General features: G+C 32.1%; 3 protein-coding genes across 5 annotated transcripts; 1 reads left to right on the forward strand and 2 right to left on the reverse strand.

Annotated features, from left to right (window-relative positions):
* Nucleotides 1-1,320: 1,320 nt before the first annotated feature.
* LOC101250882 (SWR1 complex subunit 2) lies at nt 1,321-8,380 on the reverse strand. Of its 3 annotated transcripts, none has more exons than XR_011220526.1 (11): nt 8,003-8,380; nt 7,801-7,870; nt 6,205-6,276; nt 5,995-6,038; nt 5,649-5,907; nt 5,331-5,406; nt 5,125-5,244; nt 4,572-4,640; nt 4,380-4,507; nt 2,577-2,642; nt 1,321-1,708 (listed from the first exon to the last, which is right to left on the reverse strand). XR_011220526.1 is itself a non-coding variant. In XM_004236749.5 (11 exons), the coding sequence occupies exons 1-11, from the start codon at nt 8,068-8,070 to the stop codon at nt 1,513-1,515; spliced, it is 1,083 nt and encodes a 360-aa protein (XP_004236797.1). In that variant the 5' UTR covers nt 8,071-8,380; the 3' UTR covers nt 1,321-1,512. The 3 variants fall into 3 exon arrangements, 1 of the variants encoding a protein (XP_004236797.1); XR_002027502.3 differs by having other exon boundaries at nt 4,380-4,422; nt 4,508-4,640; XM_004236749.5 differs by having other exon boundaries at nt 4,380-4,422.
* A 1,616-nt stretch (nt 8,381-9,996) lies between these two features.
* On the forward strand, nt 9,997-14,293 carry LOC101250593 (uncharacterized). The gene is made up of 5 exons (XM_004236748.5): nt 9,997-10,135; nt 12,986-13,058; nt 13,170-13,218; nt 13,527-13,650; nt 14,028-14,293. The coding sequence occupies exons 1-5, from the start codon at nt 10,133-10,135 to the stop codon at nt 14,130-14,132; spliced, it is 354 nt and encodes a 117-aa protein (XP_004236796.1). The 5' UTR covers nt 9,997-10,132; the 3' UTR covers nt 14,133-14,293.
* A 199-nt stretch (nt 14,294-14,492) lies between these two features.
* On the reverse strand, nt 14,493-17,488 carry LOC101250295 (1-aminocyclopropane-1-carboxylate oxidase homolog 1-like). Its single transcript, XM_004236747.5, has 3 exons — nt 16,692-17,488; nt 15,220-15,541; nt 14,493-14,919 (listed from the first exon to the last, which is right to left on the reverse strand). Exons 1-3 carry the CDS (start codon nt 17,210-17,212, stop codon nt 14,656-14,658), a joined length of 1,107 nt encoding a protein of 368 aa, XP_004236795.1. The 5' UTR covers nt 17,213-17,488; the 3' UTR covers nt 14,493-14,655.
* Between the last annotated feature and the right edge of the window lie 1,700 nt (nt 17,489-19,188).

Consider the following 19,188-nt stretch of genomic DNA (forward strand, 5'->3'; position numbering starts at 1 on the left):
AAATAACTTTCGTTAATAAGAAGGATACTTTTAACTCATTAGTATGACGAAAAGGATAGATTTGAGCCGAAATATAGTTTAAGAATAAATATAAGCTATTTCTGATAATTTAAAAATGTTTTTGAATCTTTTTTCCATTATAAAATTTACAAATTTCAAATCTAATATCTTCTTTTAATTAGAATTTTATTTCAAACCTTTATTTATATTGAACCGCCGCGATCTCGATCTCGATCTCGATTTCGATAAACAGGCACGTGGTAGATAAGGAATATTGTCAATACATATTTTGGTAATTAATATACAAAAATATATAATCCACACATTTGCTAATATCTTATTTCTTTTAGTAGACTTTTAGTGCATGATGTAGAAAAAAATTCCACAGCCTCCAAAAAATATGTGGTTTATATGTAAATTCAACACAGTCCATAAATTTGACTGATATTTATATAAAAAGTTGGAGAATTTATTTAGGAAAGTAGTAGGAAGTAGCTTGCAAAAATCTAAAAAATTTGTATCGACGATTGTAGCGGAATTTAGAATTTAAAATTTATAAAAAATTTATCGGAGTTTTCAAGTTAATAACCAGATTTATAATTAAATATTTTAAATGCCTAGTAATTTTTTTGATATATATATATATAATTTATAACTTATAAATTAAATTCGTCCTGAAATAACGAAAGACATCAATAATATCAATATCAAATAAGGATGATAGAAGTTGTAATTATTACTTAATGGAGAAAGTAGGGCTTTGATATATTGACTAAAAAAAAGTTAAAAATTAGAATGTATTAAAAAGTGTCTCAATTAGAATTGACCTTTTGTTTGTTAAAGTGAAGTCTCATTTTATTTTTTTATTTAAAAAAGGAGATGATATTTTTAGCCTCAAATTAAGATATTTTTTTAGAGTCATTAGTAAATTAATATGTAAATTTAGTTTGACTATATAAACTTTTACTAATCATTGTTACTCTATTATAGCTCATTTGAAACTATTATTATATATAATAAAAATAAAAATTTTGTTTCACACAACTTCCTTTCTAAGAAATTAAAAGTTTGAGAATTTATTTGTTAAGAATGAATTACAAAATAAAGATTCTTTTTCTTCACTAAACTCCGAGTTCCATCAAACACGCGACAAAAAGAGCAAACTAATCTTTATTAAACTCCGAGTTCAATCAAACACGCGACAGAAGGAGAAGGAGCAAGCTCTAGCTTGACATCAGGCTAGATTCAGATATGTTACATGCCAAGTGGTCCTTCATTTTTTCGATGTAATCAAAAGCAACTAAGTAGAGGATCGGAAGATGTGAGAATCGCCTGAAGGTGGTTCTATATAAATAGCTCTTACGCTTTTACAGCTCGTGCCATATAAATGTCATTTAAAACTCTAGAAGACTAAAACTGATTATACAAGCTAATCAAGAGAAAAAAAATACTACCTTCTGCATTTCTACAAACCTAGGCTAAAAATAAAGAGGATCAAATTGTACATAGTGACTACTCTGAATCCTCAGACATGGAGTCATCAGCAGGAAACTTGCGGAAACGATCAAATACTCGCGGGGTATATGACGTTTTTCTATTATTTGGAATGGACCTCTTTCGTTTCGAGGTAAATCCTAGCCCAGAAATCGCCTGAGACAACTCGTCCATATGCTTTTCCTCCCGAGCCCTGCTTCTTTCCTCAGCAAACCTGTGGATGAGGAATAGTAAGTTTATGAATGATATGAAACCTTATTTTCGTAATGTAAGCAGTAACGGAGACAGAATCTTAGGTGGTTCGAAATAGATGCTCAGTTATGTCATGGGGGTTTGATGTTACATATACAGTGTACTTTTTGGACGAAGGGGTTCATATGAGCCACTTCTGCCACCCTGGCTCCACCCCTGAATGTAAGGTGGGATCAAATATGCATCTGGTTACTCGTTCTAAAAGAACTGAACCTTTGCAATGACAGCACAAACACACTTTTTTTCATAACGTAACCCAAGTTCATGTGGTGTATTCTAATTTTACGCAGAAACCACGAGTGAGAAGTAAGGGGGCTTTTATAAATGAAGAACTTATTGACTAATAGCTCATTCTCCGGCCAATGTGTATAGATAGTTACCTTTCTCATTTAAAAACTCACGGTTCAATATAAACTACAGAAATATCTTAAAATGAAAGTAAATTAGAAGTCAATAGCATAGGAAGAGGAAAATTAAGGAGGAAAGCAGGCATCATAGCCTTCTGCCATTTTCTCTGTTACTTCCATCGTAAAGATCGTGTATTTTTTCTTTATTTTGGGCTTTTCAATCCCGAAAGTATGAACAACGAGGCCGAAATATTGTTCATGCAAGTGAAGAATGCAAGAAAAATCATAAAACTGATGTGAAAGCATTCTCTTCCTGGATGTGCATCTCTCGTACATGATCTTGCTAGAAAAGCTGATTCTATAGTAAAAGCCAAGTTAAGTATGACTCACTCTGACTTAATCATACCAAGAGGCAAGAACCATGAAATAATAGGACAGTTTTTCATTCATCATCAATCAACATTAAGTAAAATACATCCTTACCGTTCGCGTATGATCTTAAATGCTTCTTTAGTTGCATAAGGAAGCCCAGTTTTCGGGTCACGATACCTAAAATTATCAATGATGAAATTAACACTTAGTGATTAGTACAATAGACATCCAAGTTAACACTATTACACAAAAAAAGATGTGGACAAAGAGATGACAAAACATCTAGGACGCATAACAGGTCATGTACGCATATGCAATCTCTCCTCTTAGGCAATAAAATAAAGGAAGCTTACTGGAACACAGAAATATTATCCAAGTAAACTAAGTATAGAGCTCCAATATTGGATTGTGCGTGTATCTCTGTGAGTGAGAGAGGTTGAGAGAGAGTCAGGGAAAGAAGAAACAAGGAAGATATCGTTTGGAAGAGCCAAAATGGAGGTGTGACTCGAGTCTCGACCCGTGTTGTACCAATGTAAGACAGGTAACAGATTGGGAGGAAACAAATGGATCAAGCCATACATCACATGTTTATTTTCCTGGAGACCTTACAGTAATTTTGAAGAGAAGGAGCACACTTGTAGACATAATATTTTATACTATATATGCCAAAATCGTAAGAAAGATCTGGGTTGTTGCCAAGTTGAAAGAGATGCAGAAATTTTCATATGGACTGAAAAATGGAGAAGCTCTCTAAGCAAAACAGGAATTGAAGGAAAACCGTAGTTATGGGATTTCAACACTATGAAAGCAGTGTCTGAGGTTGCAGAGCACAAATGACACGGGGAGGATGGTCAGACATTGCATGTAAAATCCAGACGTTTATAAAGAAGAGCATCAGCTATTCACCATCACCTTCTCAAACATTAAGATCGAAGTGTTACGCGGAGTTCGCTGGACCAACTGAATGGCCAACATCACAGATTTGAATACAAGAAATAGTCATTGACAGGACCAGAATCTGCATGCAGAATGAAGACTAATACCCTGTACAGATGTTTGGATGGAAGGTCCTCTGACAAACTTCAAAACATCCCAGAAACCAAAGAGATCATACGACGGGCAAACACATACCAGGGAGATGCCGAGATGGTGAACTAAAGGTCAATGAACTGAGGATAAATTAAGTTTAATATGATCAATGGAATGTATGAGGGCTCGATAACAGACTTGGCACAAACTTGTCAAATGTTGATGTTGCAATGGAGAGCTGAGATATATGGTCTATTTAGAGACAAAAAGGTGTCTTGGGATCCCGCTGGAGTAAGGAAGATGGAATAGTAGGTGGGCCGAAAACACTTTTAAAAGGCTGAAGGAAGAAAAATAGACATTGATTTATCTGTAATAAGAGCATCTGTAAATGCAAATTTTCATTTGCATTCTCCACTTCTCCAAAGAAGGTGAAGTTCCATCAATGGACTTACATGGATCTTCTTGGAGGTTTACAGCTCTTAAGAAGGAGCCAGAGAAGATACCTGTGGTTTCAACTGGCTGCTACTAGATGTTACTGGGGTGGAGCTTTTGAACTGACAGATAAGAGAAGGGAGGAGTAACCACTAACCAAAGCAGAGCATTCCGTTGCAATAAGATCTCTCTCTCAAAAGAGTAGCTCTGATGGGTACTGCCCTGCTCGGAGGAAGACTTATTGGTTCAAAGGTTAAAGATAACCTCGAGAACTGACAGATTCTTATTAAAATGGAGTTTGAGCTTTTGTATTGAATATTGTGCACCTGCTTGATGCCTTCTATGGGATGAATCTTATAAGAAAATAAGCTAGAACTACAAGTTTAGCGAGCATGATTGCTAGAGTTCACTAAAAATAAAAAACAGTAAGAGAATATGGAAAGAGCATGTTACCGTGCAGGCAGCCCAGTAACCACACACACTGCCTTCTGGGGGTCTGTAAATATGAAACCAGTCAATAATCATAAGCTGCCAGTCAATGAACATCTGAAAATACTCTAGCAATGTGGAATCAGCCATGCCTATGAAGCCGATTGTTAGGGAAATGTAACTGAGAGGAACAGGATATAGCAAACTTGTAATTACATGGAGTGGATGTTGTTGTGATCTGTGAACCGAAAGACGCTCCATTGACAAACTCTAGGTAGGAAGAACCTGCAGGGAAAAAGATACCATTAACATGCATGGTTTGGAATGATGGAAAACAACTAAATATTCACAATAATATCAAACAAAAATGAATTTCAAGTGAAAGCAACTGTAGCATATGAATATTTAGAGTTAATGGTCAAACACACACCTAAATTATCACCTATTCGCGAGTTTCATACCTCAACTATCTATTGTTCCATTTACCTACCAAAACTATCACTCCCTTTGTATTAAAACACACTTCGATGCTGAGTTGGCCTACACGCGCCTGTTGTCAATTGGGAACAAATATTTGGTCAACTCAATATCAACGTGTGTGTAGATACAAAGGGAGTGATAGTTTAGGTAGTAAAGCGAACTATGGATAGTTGAGGCATGGAACTCGTAAAAAAGTGATTGATTATGTGTGTTACCATTAACTAAATGTTTTATGATATAGAAAAGAGGGTACAGTTTGAGGGGTCCCAAATCATGGTAAGGAACTTGCCGTTTTTGGATATATATCGTATCTGAGGACCATTGTAAACTGCTTTATGCACAATGGCCTTTTTCTTGACTTCCTCTTCCCTTGCTAGAACCCGCTCCAAATTCCTCAGATTCATGACCTCTGCCAATTTTGTCAAAGATAGGTCACATATCATAGTGAAAAGTGCACAGGTAGCAATTTTACAGAGTAAGGAAATGGGCCCAAACCTGTTTGAGCTGCTTCAAGAAGCATCTCTTCTTGAGTCATCTTCTTTTCCTCGCCTTCCTTTTTTCTTTTTATAGGCTGAAGAATCAGAAGATAGTGAATCAACAGAATTGTGGTAGAAAATAAAAACAAACTCTAATTTCAGTAATGCTTTCTGAAAACAAGAAAAACCAGCACATGCACGGGATTACAAACTAAATAAATAAACAAGAATAAAAGGGCTGTGTCCTAAATCCAGAAAATAAAGAAGCCTGCCATGTAAGAAATTATAATTTGTTATTTGTACTATCACAAATAGCATTATAGTGCAAGCACCCTACCTTTGTTGTTGCCTGCAAGGCTGCACGAATGGCTTCCCTTTCAGCTTGTTTTACAACGACAGCCGTTCTTGTTGATTTCCTAATTGTTCTTTCTGCTTCAGTATCATCATGAGCACCATGATGTTCAGAAGGGGTGGACGGATCTGGAGCTTCTTCATTTTCTTGGTGTGCCTTTTCTGTCTTGGTAAGGGCTTTCATTTTCTTTTTCTTCTTTGCAGGCGGTCTTCCTGGATAGGTCAATCGCTTTTTGGTCTGTGTCCTGCCATAGAAAAGAGAAGAATATAAATCTAAGGACTATCCATATGGAGCTAAACGGACACTTCCCATCAACGTGAGTGTGTCAAACCTGTCATCGGGTTCATTTTCTCCTTCTTCATCAGGCTCGGGTTCCTGAAACAATATTAGGAAAGTCATTTTTAACATAGGTCATTCGAGAACAGAATTATCGATAAACGTACCCTTCCAAGCTAGAACTGCCAGTACAAGTAACCAATCCATCACAAAAATTTGTGAAATGAAAGGTTCAGTGATGAGAAATGGAACACTTAGAACTTACATCTTCATCAAAGTCACTGTCGAAAACATCCACAGCTTCCCCTTCCTCTTCATATTCAATGTCATTCTCTTCCTGATTTACATCCAACCAAAAGCTCATTAAATTCAATAAGCAAATTTGCCAAACAAGCACAAACCAAATATTTTATGGAAGGTTTGTGGATCTGGATTTCCAAAGCAATTAAAATATCAAAACTTTCAGGCCCAATTACAACCATGGATTCGAAATGTCAAGGCCTATGATTTGAGTAAAAGACTACTACTGCTCGAATAACGGAGGCTGCAGTCATTTTCACTCAAACTAGAGCTGCTGGGATAATGGAGGCTGCATTATTATAATTATCATCATTATTTTAGACCAGTAAAGTAAAGAACCAGCAGTTATTCCAGAGAAAAATATCTTTTTTGATAACCATGGTGTGTGGGCTAGCTTACATACACCTTGACAAGTCTGTCCACCACCAGCAAGTATCATGTAACTCTGTCCACCAAAGCTAGGACAGATAGATAGTAAGAAATCACCTAACGTTTTTTGTCTCAGCTAGGATTTGAACCTAAGAACACATAGTAGAAACTTTCCTTTGTTATATTCTCCGTAAAAGCACAATTACGTCCATATTTGAGAAACTTCAGCTTTCATCATTTTCTTGGTGTTCCTTTATCAAAAAATAAATATCATTTTCTTTGTGCTCTATGCTACTTTTGGACTTGCCAGAGAAAGCAAAGAAACGTGAATCTCTAAAAGCCAGTAGCAGTTGCACTTCAATCTGCCTCAATAATCCACATTAAACACGCATCGGATACTAAAGCTTTTTGTTTCTTAGTTCACAAACTTTCCAACTCAGAATCCATTTAACTGTTTCCTATGAAATAACAAGCTAACAAATCCCTTCTTGTTTCCACTGAACATGCCTATCCAACTCCTAGTGATCACTTTATGAATATTCTCCATTCTATTCTGAAACTTACAGTGGATACCTAGGCACAAAGAGACAGATGAAGGGTGCAGTAATTGATGAAATTTTCTGAAACTTGAAAGGCTCCTGAATATATGGTTTGGGCCAATTCTTCCCAACTTTATTTGAACTTCTTAAAGCTAAATTAGACATAGTTGTTTCCTATCATTTCCCCTTACCATTCACCAACTGATATAAACTTAACATGGTCAAATGCATATTCTTCTCCTGACAACACCCACCAACTTTGGTCCAAACCCTGTATTTGTATTAAAAACTCATTGAATAAGAACACATTATTAATTTTAGAACCCAAAGCTTAAAAAGACAAGAATCCCAAACCCATAAGTTTCAAACCCCAGCTCCACCTCTGCCCCCAACCCCCTCACGAAGAAACCATCCAATATAGAAAAAAAAATTGATCTTTTTTTCCACAAAGTTTCAAAAAATAATCTTTTCTTTTATAAAGTTGCTTCTCCTTGAGCCGAGCGTCTATCAGAAACAACCACTCTACTGCATACACTCTACTCTCGTCAGGCTCCAATTCTATACAAACATTAAGCTTAAGTTGCTACCTACTAACTACAATTACAATATAACACAAAAATGTCGTGACATTGTTATTGTAAAAAACAACATACATCTTTAAGAGCTTCCTGATTCCAGAAAAGTTCATCCTCTTCTACCTCATCATCCAACAATTTAGTCATCCTGTCATATAAAAATCCCATTTTTACAACAAATAAACTTAAATTAAACTCAACCCACAAAATTATACACACAACAAACAAACCCCAAACCAGAAAAATTATGAACTGATTGAAATTGGGTATCTTGATTTACCGTTTGCCTCTAGTAGCACGAGAAGTACGATCGAGAAAAACTGCATTTCCCTCTTTACTGGTCTCCATATCTGCTGATCAGATTTCAGAATCTTGATTTTGGTTATAAAAAAGTTACAATCTTTTACAGAGACAATTTGTCGAACAGTTGGTGTTCGTTAAACAATCACAAGTACTAAACTATGTTAATAAAATTAATAAAAGTAAGAGAACTCAATTGTGATTTTTGTTTCTTACATGTATCCGCGAGAAAAAAATATTGAAAACGCTCTTAAATTTAGTGTGAATTATTAATTTATATCTTCAAATTATTGACGATATTATAAATACTTTTTTATTTGACTAACTAAACCTAAATACACTCCACATCATGTAACATGAGTGAGACGGAAGGTATATCTATATTTAATAAGTCACCTAAAAGAATATTTCTAACGCGGTCAATATTTTAAAAACGAAATTAATAATTTACCTTTAAATTTAAAAATATATAAGATACCTACTTATTTTTCAGTAATGTATGAAATAAATTTATCGATTCAAAATTTAGATATATTAAAAAAAAATACTTCTCCGTTCGCTTGAATTTAAACCTTCTATAAGTAAAATAAATATATATATTTTTTGTCCAATAATAGTTGTGTCTTCGTTATATTAAACATAGTATTCAATAATATTTTGCACAATTTTAAAAATTAAGAAATAAGTTATCTTTTGTATTTATTTTATCCTTGTTATTAAATATGTATTTACTACATAACACATTTCACGTTAAATTAATAAAATGAAAAAAAAATATACTATTATTGGATCAAAAAATATTGAAAGATTATAGTTAGTACTTAATACTAAATAAACCTAAAATATAAAAATATTATGTTTGGGAAGTGAACATATTTATGAATATTACTAGAGGGCGGAGTTAAAAGGATAAAGAAAATTGTCAAAAATTCTAAAAGGGCATATTAATTTTTTTTAAAATCAAAACGGTAAAATTGTTCATGATGTAGTGACTTTTGCCTTCTGAAAAAGCGAAATCGCTGCAATTGCAGCGATTTCTTAAATTTGCTTTTTTTTTAAAAAAAAAATTAAAATCAAACAAATCGCTCCACACGGAGCGATTTTCAAAAAAAAAAAATGTATAAGTCGCTGCTTCTGCAGTGACTTCCATCAATTTATTTTTTTAATTATTTTTTTTTACTTTATTTAAAAAAAAAAGTTAGATTTAATTTTTTTTTAAAAAAAAAATCATTTGCACCGATTTTTAATTAGTTTTTTTAAAAAAAATCAAATCGATGTAAAGGATTTACACTTAATTATTTTTTTAAAAAAATTTAATTAAATCGCTGCAAAAAAAATTAACCGATTAAATTAAGTTTTCAAAAAAAATAATCTTAATTAACACATTTTTTGGGCTGATCTTTATATGTGTTTATGTTATGAATTCTTAATTAACACATTTTTTGTTTTACACTTAAATTTTTATTATTTTCTTTTGAAAACTTAATTTAATCGGCTAATTTTTTTTGCAGCGATTTAATTAAATTTTTTTAAAAAGAATATAAATTAAGTGTAAATCGCTGCTTTTACAGCGATTTGATTTTTTTAAAAAAAAACTAATTAAAAAACGCTGCCAATGATTTATTTTTTTTAAAAAAAATTTGAATCAATTTTTTTTAAATAAAGCAAAAAATATAAAAAAAAATTGATGAAAGTCGCTGCAGAAGCAGCTACTTATACAATTTTTTTTTTTGAAAATCGCTCCGTGTGGAGCAATTTGTTTGATTTTAATTTTTTTTTTTAAAAAAAACAAATTTAAGAAATCGCTGCAATGGCAGTGATTTCACTTTTTGAGAAGGCAAAAACCGCTACATGATGAGCGATTTTACCGTTTTGATTTTTAAAAAAATTTGATATGCCCTTTTAGAATTTTTGATAATTTTTTTTACTTTTTTAACTCCACACTCTATTACTATGTAAGCCCAAAGCCATAAAAAAAAAACTTTCTTTAAAGTTTAAATTAAAAAAGAGAAAAAAAAAACTGGATCTAACTCTGTTATCTGAAAGGGGTAAACAAAATTCACCATTGAAGTAGCTTAAATCCCATTGAAGAAGAAGAAGAATTAAAGAAATGGTAAGGTTCATTTTCTTTGTAATCTTTGGCATTGTTGTTAAAAATTTGTAAAATTATCTTCCATTTTTGGTTCTTGATTCATAAAAAAAAAAAAATTGCTTCTTTTTTCACTGTAAATTGTCAGTTATAGTGGAGTGGAGCTCTTTCCCTAATTGGGAAGTAAAAAAGATTCAATCTTTATGAGTCTATGTATATATATACTTCAAGTATCTAATTATTTTGTTGCTGCTACTGTTTTGTGTTTGTTTTATATACTTATGTTTTAATTGAGCTGAGTGTTTATCGAAAACAATTCTCTACCTTTATAAGGCTGTGTATACCCCACCCTCATTAGACTCCGCTCGTGAGATTACATAGGGTGTGTTGTTGTTATTGTATATATATATGTATTTATACCAAGTGTGTGTAATGGTACTTGGCTATCCCTAAGTTTGATTTGTGTCCTTGTTTATTGTCAATGTGAATATTTGTACTCAAGAATAAAAGAAGAAATGAGAAGGTTTGTTTTCTTTGTACTGCTTGACATTGTTGTTAACAACTTAGATTAACCTCCCATTTTCTTAGTTCAGAAAACAATGCTTCTTTTTTCACTGTAATAGTCAGCTACTATGGAGTTCTTTGCCTAATTTGGGAAGTTTAAGTTGATTCAGTTTCGATAAGTCTATGTACGTATAGCAAGTAGTTACGCATCATCATAGTGTGTATAATGGTGTACTCGGCTCGCACTTGCTTAAATTTGTGTTCTTGAGCATGGTCAATGTGCATGTTTGTACTCGAGATTAAAAGAGGAAAATTTTATTCTTAAGTGAGTGTCACGGGTTTTAGAGAACATACGGAAATGTTACTGCAAATGGAACATATTCAAGGATATTCTGATAAAGATGGAGAGACCGGTTCGTTCATGATATTACATAATTGTTGTCTATCTAATAACTCAGAGGCAAATTCAAGGTTTGAAAAGAGTGAGTGCAGAACTACAGCCACTACTCTAGTGACATTGGGACCAAGTAGAACTTTTTGGTTATATATTTTTGTATGTAGTTCAGCTGCATTTATCAAAAAGTATATCGTTCCAGCAGCATCAGCTGAAAAAAATGTAGATGTGCCTATGTCGGTATGGTCTTTCTCTTAGGTTTGATAAGTGTTTCAACACTGTAGATAGCTACTATTCTGGGATTCCGCTGCATGTTTAGTTGCAGTTCTGCATATGCAGCTTAAGGTCTATGATTGGATTGATTAGTCTGGTACACAAACATCTCTGTTACTCAATCCATAGATGTATAACAAATTGTGTAGATGTATTCTGTTGGAAGGAGGATGTCCACTATGTATAAAAAAAAAACCCTGTGTGTAGTAGTTAATTGTTTGATAAGCAGTCTCCTTTACTCATCTTGCCACGCCGGATAACCTTTAAAGTTCACGAAAACCGACTTTCATTTGCTCCGCACTCCATTGAAAGGTGGTTAGTTGATTGAGTTTTAAGTTGTAACGATCTTTTTGACTTATTTAAAGCAGTAACTCTTCTTCCTTCCCAATTTCATCCTTCTCTTGCCAGTGGATAAAGAATTTTTCCATTTTCAAGTTCTCGAACCAGACATGAATCTTTCATTTATTTGGCTCTCAAGCTCAATTACTTAGGTAAATTCTCATATCTTTTCTTATGAATTAATTAGCCTATATTCTCTTCCTTGTTCATATCCAAAAATGTTTTGAAATTAAAGTAAGAGCCAAAATATTTGGAGGATTCTTCTGACAAAATATAAAATACTCCATATATAATTGTCAGCAAAGTTTTTCTTTTTTCTAATCGGGAGAGCTCTGCTTACTTGTCATCGATTCAGTATTGGATAAAGGGGGTAAAATCCCCGTTTTTACAATAATTGGTTTAAATCATTTTATTATTGTGAGTACCATATATCAATGAAATTTTTATTTTTGAGACCACCTCTATATAAACATAGTGGTAGAAATGAGTATCATGCTGCGTCTAGACTTTAAAGAGTTTTTTTTAACCATGTTAATAGTCCCACTTAGTTTGAGATAGTCTGACTATTATATGGTCAATGTACTTATGCCGATAGAGATCAAAATATTTGAGAGTGGCAGTACTATCCATTAGCTGACCTCCCATGTTGTGAACATCCAGTGTCAATATGCAAAGATTTGAGCTCAACTTCCTTCCTCTAAAGCTCATACTCAAAAATTTGATATTAACGCCAATGAAAATGAGGGCATGCATGTCCCGTGGTTTGATTAGACTGTTGACTAAGACATGCATCCGGTTGCACCTAATCATGTTGGACTAACTTGGTGCTGACGAGGTAATGATGTGACTATACCTTAGTGCTGCTGACTAACTATGACATGGTGTTATTTGGGGAAGATGAATGCTAACTTGACATTCTGGGTGGAATAGATTGATGATATCATTTTGAGAAAAATGCGGACTGATGACTTGATAGGTAACATCTGGTTCACAAAATTGTTGGTGCATGAGATATGTGGTACAGATGCCCCTTTGAACTTGAGCCTTTTTGCTATTTTATTCACATAATGAAAGTAAACTCTTGGTGTAACAAGGGTGAACGGGAGAGCAACTTATTCTATCCATTTTTGCAAATTCGACACTCCCTCCCACAACCTCCCCAAGTGCACATATATGTGAAGAAATCTACATAGAGGATATGGACAATTTAGAATAATGGTAATTCAAAGAGCTTAAGTAACAAAGCCTGTCTAGTATTTAACCTTGGAATTCCGTGCTATTTGTTACCTTATCTGCTATGTGCCGTTATCCTATAGACGCCTCCCTTTCCTGCGTTAAATTCACTTATTTGATGCTTTTGATAGGAAAAGGAAGCAAAGAAAGAAGGTTTCAGGAAGTATTTGGAGGCCAGTGGAGTTCTTGATGCTCTAACCAAAGGTGGTCTCTAATTACTTCCTAAGTTAGTTTGAATGCTCACCTTTTATCTTCGTTTTGTTTTTCATTGGAAAGATCTTGACCACATTTTATACGTTTTTCCTGTCATTGTAGTCCTTGTTGCACTATACGAGCAGAATGACAAACCTTCTTCAGCTCTCGAGTAAGTTTTCTTAAAAAAGTACCGAACTCTGTCACATCCCATGATACAAGGTGCATGTTGAGTTCGATTTGGACTGTGTCTATGTGAAAATTGCCTTCAAAGCAAAATGTTGTAACTATAGTGTTCAGGTTGGCTGAAAAACTGCTCATATCATGGTTTCATTTAAAAAATACACATGCATATTAATAGGTGCAAAGCGTTTTCTCGAGTGTCTTCTTATAATCTCATGGTTGTGCTGATTATTGTTTTATGGTCTTTCTTTGTCAGAGAACTTATATTAAACGATCGTTTGGTTTCTGATCTCTCAGATTTGTCCAGCAAAAATTAGGCGGTCCATCACTCTCTGAATATGAAAAGCTACAAGCCGAGTTATCAGAGCTGCAAATCAAATATAATAAACTTATAAAAGAAAACCAAGAAAGATGCAAAGAGGTATGACTTTGGTTCACTGTAATATCTAAGCTCTCTAGAAGTTCAAATGATTGTTTTTGTTGCGTCGATCTACAAATGCACCAGTCCATAGGTGTGGTGAATGAGAATGCTAAATGAGGATGAGGTAGACCTAAAATCACATAAAAGGAACTTGTCTCGAAAGATATACAATGACTTAGCCAAAGGACGAGGCACCATGAACTAGAAAGATTTTAGTCTACTAGTTTAAGAATTGATTTTAGTCTTGTTTGGTACAATGAGGACACTGAGTTGAGCTAAAACGGAGAAGTGAGGATTCATATAGCTGACACTGATATGTTTGAACTTAGACATAGTAATCGTTGTGTTAACGTTGTATATTTTTATTGTTGTTGCAGTTGGAGGAATTGAAACACACACAAGTAGAAGCATCAGCTAATAAGGAGCTTGACGTAGGAACTACTCATGATGATGAACTCAATACAGATGTAGTGAAGTTTTAAAAATGCCTTTAAAAGACTTCAATTTTTTTTTTTGAATAGAGGAAGTTTGATATGTAATGACGATAGGTCAAAAATCACGTGTCTACAACTGATACCATCTTCTAATTCTTGAGTAATATATTGTACATGGCTTCGATATCATGGAGCTTGCCCATACATAATTTTTAATCTCTCCGACAAAATGATCAATCATAAATTTCAAATTCTGGCTCGCGTTTTGCAAAATGACCCTAATGGTGTTGCTTCATATAGCAACACTCACACATTTCTATTCATGTGTTATTCTTGTCAAAAGTAACCCTTTTCCAATCATTGCAATTACTTAAATAAAAAACAACTACGCATCAGTCTCAAATAAGATTTGACTAAATAAATCCTTCTCTCACTTCTTTGTATATACTCATTTGAAAATGGAGATCAAGAAGTGAAACACAATATACAAACATGATAATTCCACGAGTCGAAAACCAAAATCATGAAGGAGTGGATACATATCAAATATTCCGAGCATATACTAGACGTGTCAAATGGACGGATCGAGCCTTAAATGAAGAAGGGCAGGGTGAGCCCCAAGTCCTCTAGAGTTGTAATAAGTCACATAATCTCTCACTGTTGTTTCTTTGTACAAAGCATGATTTTCATCAGACAACAATTCCTTTATTGGGCCATAAAGTGTATCAAATGGCTGAAATTGAGTTGTGAAGAAACATGCAATTGATATCCTTGGCCCAATATGTTTTGACAATACTCTATGCTCAGCACTTTTGAACTTGTCATTTGATAGAAGCTGCAAAAAATGAGTTTAAGTTATATACATCGTTTGATATAATTTCATTTACACCATCATGTATACAATAATATACTGAAAACGATGTGTTCAGTATAACCTATCCTAACACTTTAGATTCGCCTCTTGATCAAAATCACTAGTGACTAGAACAAATGTAAATCTATTTTAGAAGAATTAACTTAAACAATCGTCTATAAAATCATTCATTATGTATAATTCATGTATATTATGTATGTATATCTATGTATATAAACTTTAAAACGTAAACAGTAAATCTGACCGACTAGATATACTTGCCTGCATAAGGTCACCAAGATTGATAACTAGGGCTCCAGTAACAGGATGAATATCAATCCATTGATTTTGGTGATTAATTTGAAGCCCACCAATTTGATCTTGTAGAAGAATTGTGAAGAAATCTGGATCAGTATGTTTTGTGATTCCAAGAGTCTTATTGGGCTCAGGACAAGGTGGATAGTAATGACAGAGAATGAAATGGCCCCTTGCACAGTCCAGGCCCAATAAGTGATTGGGCTTAAGCCCAAGTGCCTCTGCTAGTAACTCAAATATTGTATGGCCCAACTTTCTAACATGTTGAGAATATTGAAGTAATTCCTCCCTGATAAAAAACAAAAAAAATAAAAAAGTTCGGTTTTAATTTATTTGTCTTATTTTGACTTGACATAAAATTTAACAAAATAAATAAGACTTTTGATTCTTGTGATTTTAAATTAAAAAAAAATATAAAACATACAAAAAATGTCATGTAATCTTACCGTGTTAAACTGTCATGCAGAAAGTTGAAATTAATTTTTTTTTAAATAAATAATAACCGGCATTCTTTTAAGGCAGACTAAAAAAAAGGGAAACTTACATAAATATACTATAATAAAAAAATATTTACCATTTATAGCAATAATATATTTTTTTTCACTTAATCAGTTTTAATTCATTTATAATACAAGTTTAACACATATTACAAACAACAATTTATTATTCACATATAATACAAGTTTTAATGATGGATAATACATTTATCACACATTTTAATACATTTATAATACAATGTGTCAAATTTTTACCAAACAAATATAATATATTTAAAAAAACAATTCTAATTCATATATATTGCATACATAATTCACTTTTAATTCATATTGCATATTTAACATAATATTGCTATAAATGGTAATAAATAAAAAATGTTACTAAAATTAGTAATTATTTATTAAAATGTACCAATTTATGTAATTTTTCCAAAAAAAAATTCCAACCTCAACTCACCTTTTTTTTTTAAAAAAAAATAATTAAAAAAGAGGTACCACTAACTAATTAATTTTTTTAAAAAAAGGTACCACTAGCTAATTAATTTAGAAAAAGGTATTTTTAGTGGCTTAGTTTAAAGTCTAGACTCTTCCCACTTCAATTTGAGAACAAGTTCGATATTCGATAGTTTAATTTATTTAATTTTCATAGTAAAATTAATATTTTTAAATTTAATATATAAATATTTAAAATTATATAAAATATTATATGTGTGGTAGAAAATCCATTGATATGGTCATCTTCAATCCTTTAATTAGGAATGAATATAGAACAAATAAATTATAGAGATTTTTGACTAGCTTCTTTATGCCATCATAAAATATTAATCAAAATTCACAGAGTTAAAATTTTAAAAATTAAACAGTATCACGTAAATTAAAAGTGAGAAATAAATTATATTCTAAACAATCAACAAAGAGGGTTTTAGCTAAAAAAAAAATTACCTACACGCTTGTGGTAATTCATCATTAGTAGGTGGATTAGGAGCCATAACACAAGCTAAACTATCCCTCCAATTAGTAGCTTTAGATGAATAAAGATCAAAATTACTATTAAATTTCACTTTCTTCAAATTATCCCTTGAATAAAACTCCATCTTTTTCTCACTTGATTGTTCATTAAATTTTTTAACTCCACTAATCATCTCATCCATAACATGTTGTGGCACACCATGATTCACAACTTGAAAAAATCCCCAACTCTTACATGCCTCACCTACCTCTTCAACAATTCTCGTACGTCGAAAATCGTCTTCATTCATACCCTTCAGATCTATAACTGGGATCTGAACGTTAACTATGTTTGAATCTGAATCAAGATTCTCAGCACTGAACTCATTTTCTATTAAGGTCGGTGTGACAAAGATCTCGGGAATATGAACTATTCCTGAATCGACTAGTCCTTTTACACCAGCCTTTGTGTCATCGAAGGCCTTGAGATCTTTTGCTCGATCATAGTTTGCCATTTTTTATTTTATTTTTGGTAAGAAGAGAGTTATAAAATATGTTAAAAGTTTTTGATTATTTTGTAGATCTATAAATAGGAATAGGAGATAAGGGAGGACAAAATGGACAAAGAACGTGTCTTATTTATTTCCACATGCAATTGATTCGAATTTATTAGCTCAATTGGCCGGCGGTTTGAAAGTATTTCACTTTGTTGGTAAGGATTTGATTTCCCGCATTGTAATTTCACAAAATTGTTATATCCTGTATCAAATTAGTTATCTTATTTCGCTTCTCAAAAATCAATTAGATTACTTGTCGTATTTTACTTTTTTTCGAAAATCAATTTATTTGTTTTTTTGTAATTAAATTAATTTAATATCTTATATTTAAATTTATATATTCGAATTACTTTTCATTATAATTTTTTTCATGTCAATTTAATATAAATATATAGATTTAAAATATCAATCAAAATTTATTTCGTTTGACTCTCCGAAAAACTAAAATATCTCTTACTTTATCTTGTTAATTTAAAATTGAAATATAATATAAGAGAGAACATAAAAGACAAATATATAACTAATTTATTTAGTCATCATATTGACTTGGCACCTACTTTGGAATCCGATAAAGAGTAGTATTTAATTAAGGGGTCTTTTGATTAATGGGACAAAGAATAATAATTTTGACATAAAATGTGAATTGTTTGATTAGATCAAAAACTTTATATTATTAAAATAAAAGCTTTGTTTAAATATTATACACCTCTCAGTTTCTCTAGTGTAAAATATTTATTCCCTTTCGAATATATATATTCCTCCGTTCTCGGATACAGTGATGAAGCCATAATTTATAATAAAGGGATTTAAAATTTGAAAAGTAAACACACGAACTAGTGGAAGAGGACTCAACATCTATTATATATACCTAAACAAATAATTTTAACCATGTATAAATAGTAAATATTTTCCGTCGAGTGGGTTCAAATGAACTCCATAAGTATATGTTGCCTCCGCCCGTGCTCGGATACTTTCCTATCCCCTCATGAATAACCCTCCTGATCACAGAGACGAAGTCAGGATTATGAGTTCTAAATTTTAGAATGCAACAGAAAAATATTATTACAATAGAGTTTGAACACACAATACTAGTGTGAAAAAAGTATTCTCACCGTTGTTCATTACCATTAAGCTATCAATCAATTTTGTTAGAAGGTTTACAAGTTAATATACATATATATATATATATTCATTTAATTTTCTAATATAAATATAGAGTTTACGAAAAAGCTAATGAGTTCGTCCGAGCCCATGTACTCCTACCTAGCTCCGCCTCTACAGTTTTATATACATCTCTCCCATTAAATAATGTATCATTCACAAAATTCAAAAAATATATATGAGAATAATAAATAATTTAATATTTTTATAATTAAAGAAACTTTTAAGATATGATGTAATTATAAACCATGGAGATTTCTGGAAGTTTGATGATGTGCAAGAGTAGTAGGGGAGTCATATAAGAATCATAAATACTTTAGCAAAATTCAAGACTTAGCCAATTTAGCAATTTCAACATTCATTTCAAATCATAGAGTACTAAATCACGCATTTTGATCTTGTCCTGTACGAATATAAAATTTTATTTAATATGATATCTTAAAAAAATATTTTTTTATTCTTATTATTTGTTCATTTTTTTTAGTTGTCTAAATTGCTAGTTCATTTTGACAAATCAAGAAAAAATAATTTTTTTACCTATTAAACCTCAATTAGTTATATTGAAAATGATAAAATTTCTTGAAAATCTTAATTTTTTAATTCATTCTCTTCATAATTAATAAGGATAAAATGATAAATTCGTTATATTAATAATTATTTTCTTAGGTATATTAATTTAAAAGTAGATAAGTAGATATCGATGTTCTTAAAAATTGTTATTAAGGTGCCAAATATATTCTTACTTTATTGCATAAAAGATATCGATCTTCTTA

Source organism: Solanum lycopersicum, chromosome 4 (genome assembly GCF_036512215.1).
Source record: "Solanum lycopersicum chromosome 4, SLM_r2.1".
Taxonomy (NCBI): Eukaryota; Viridiplantae; Streptophyta; class Magnoliopsida; order Solanales; family Solanaceae; genus Solanum; species Solanum lycopersicum.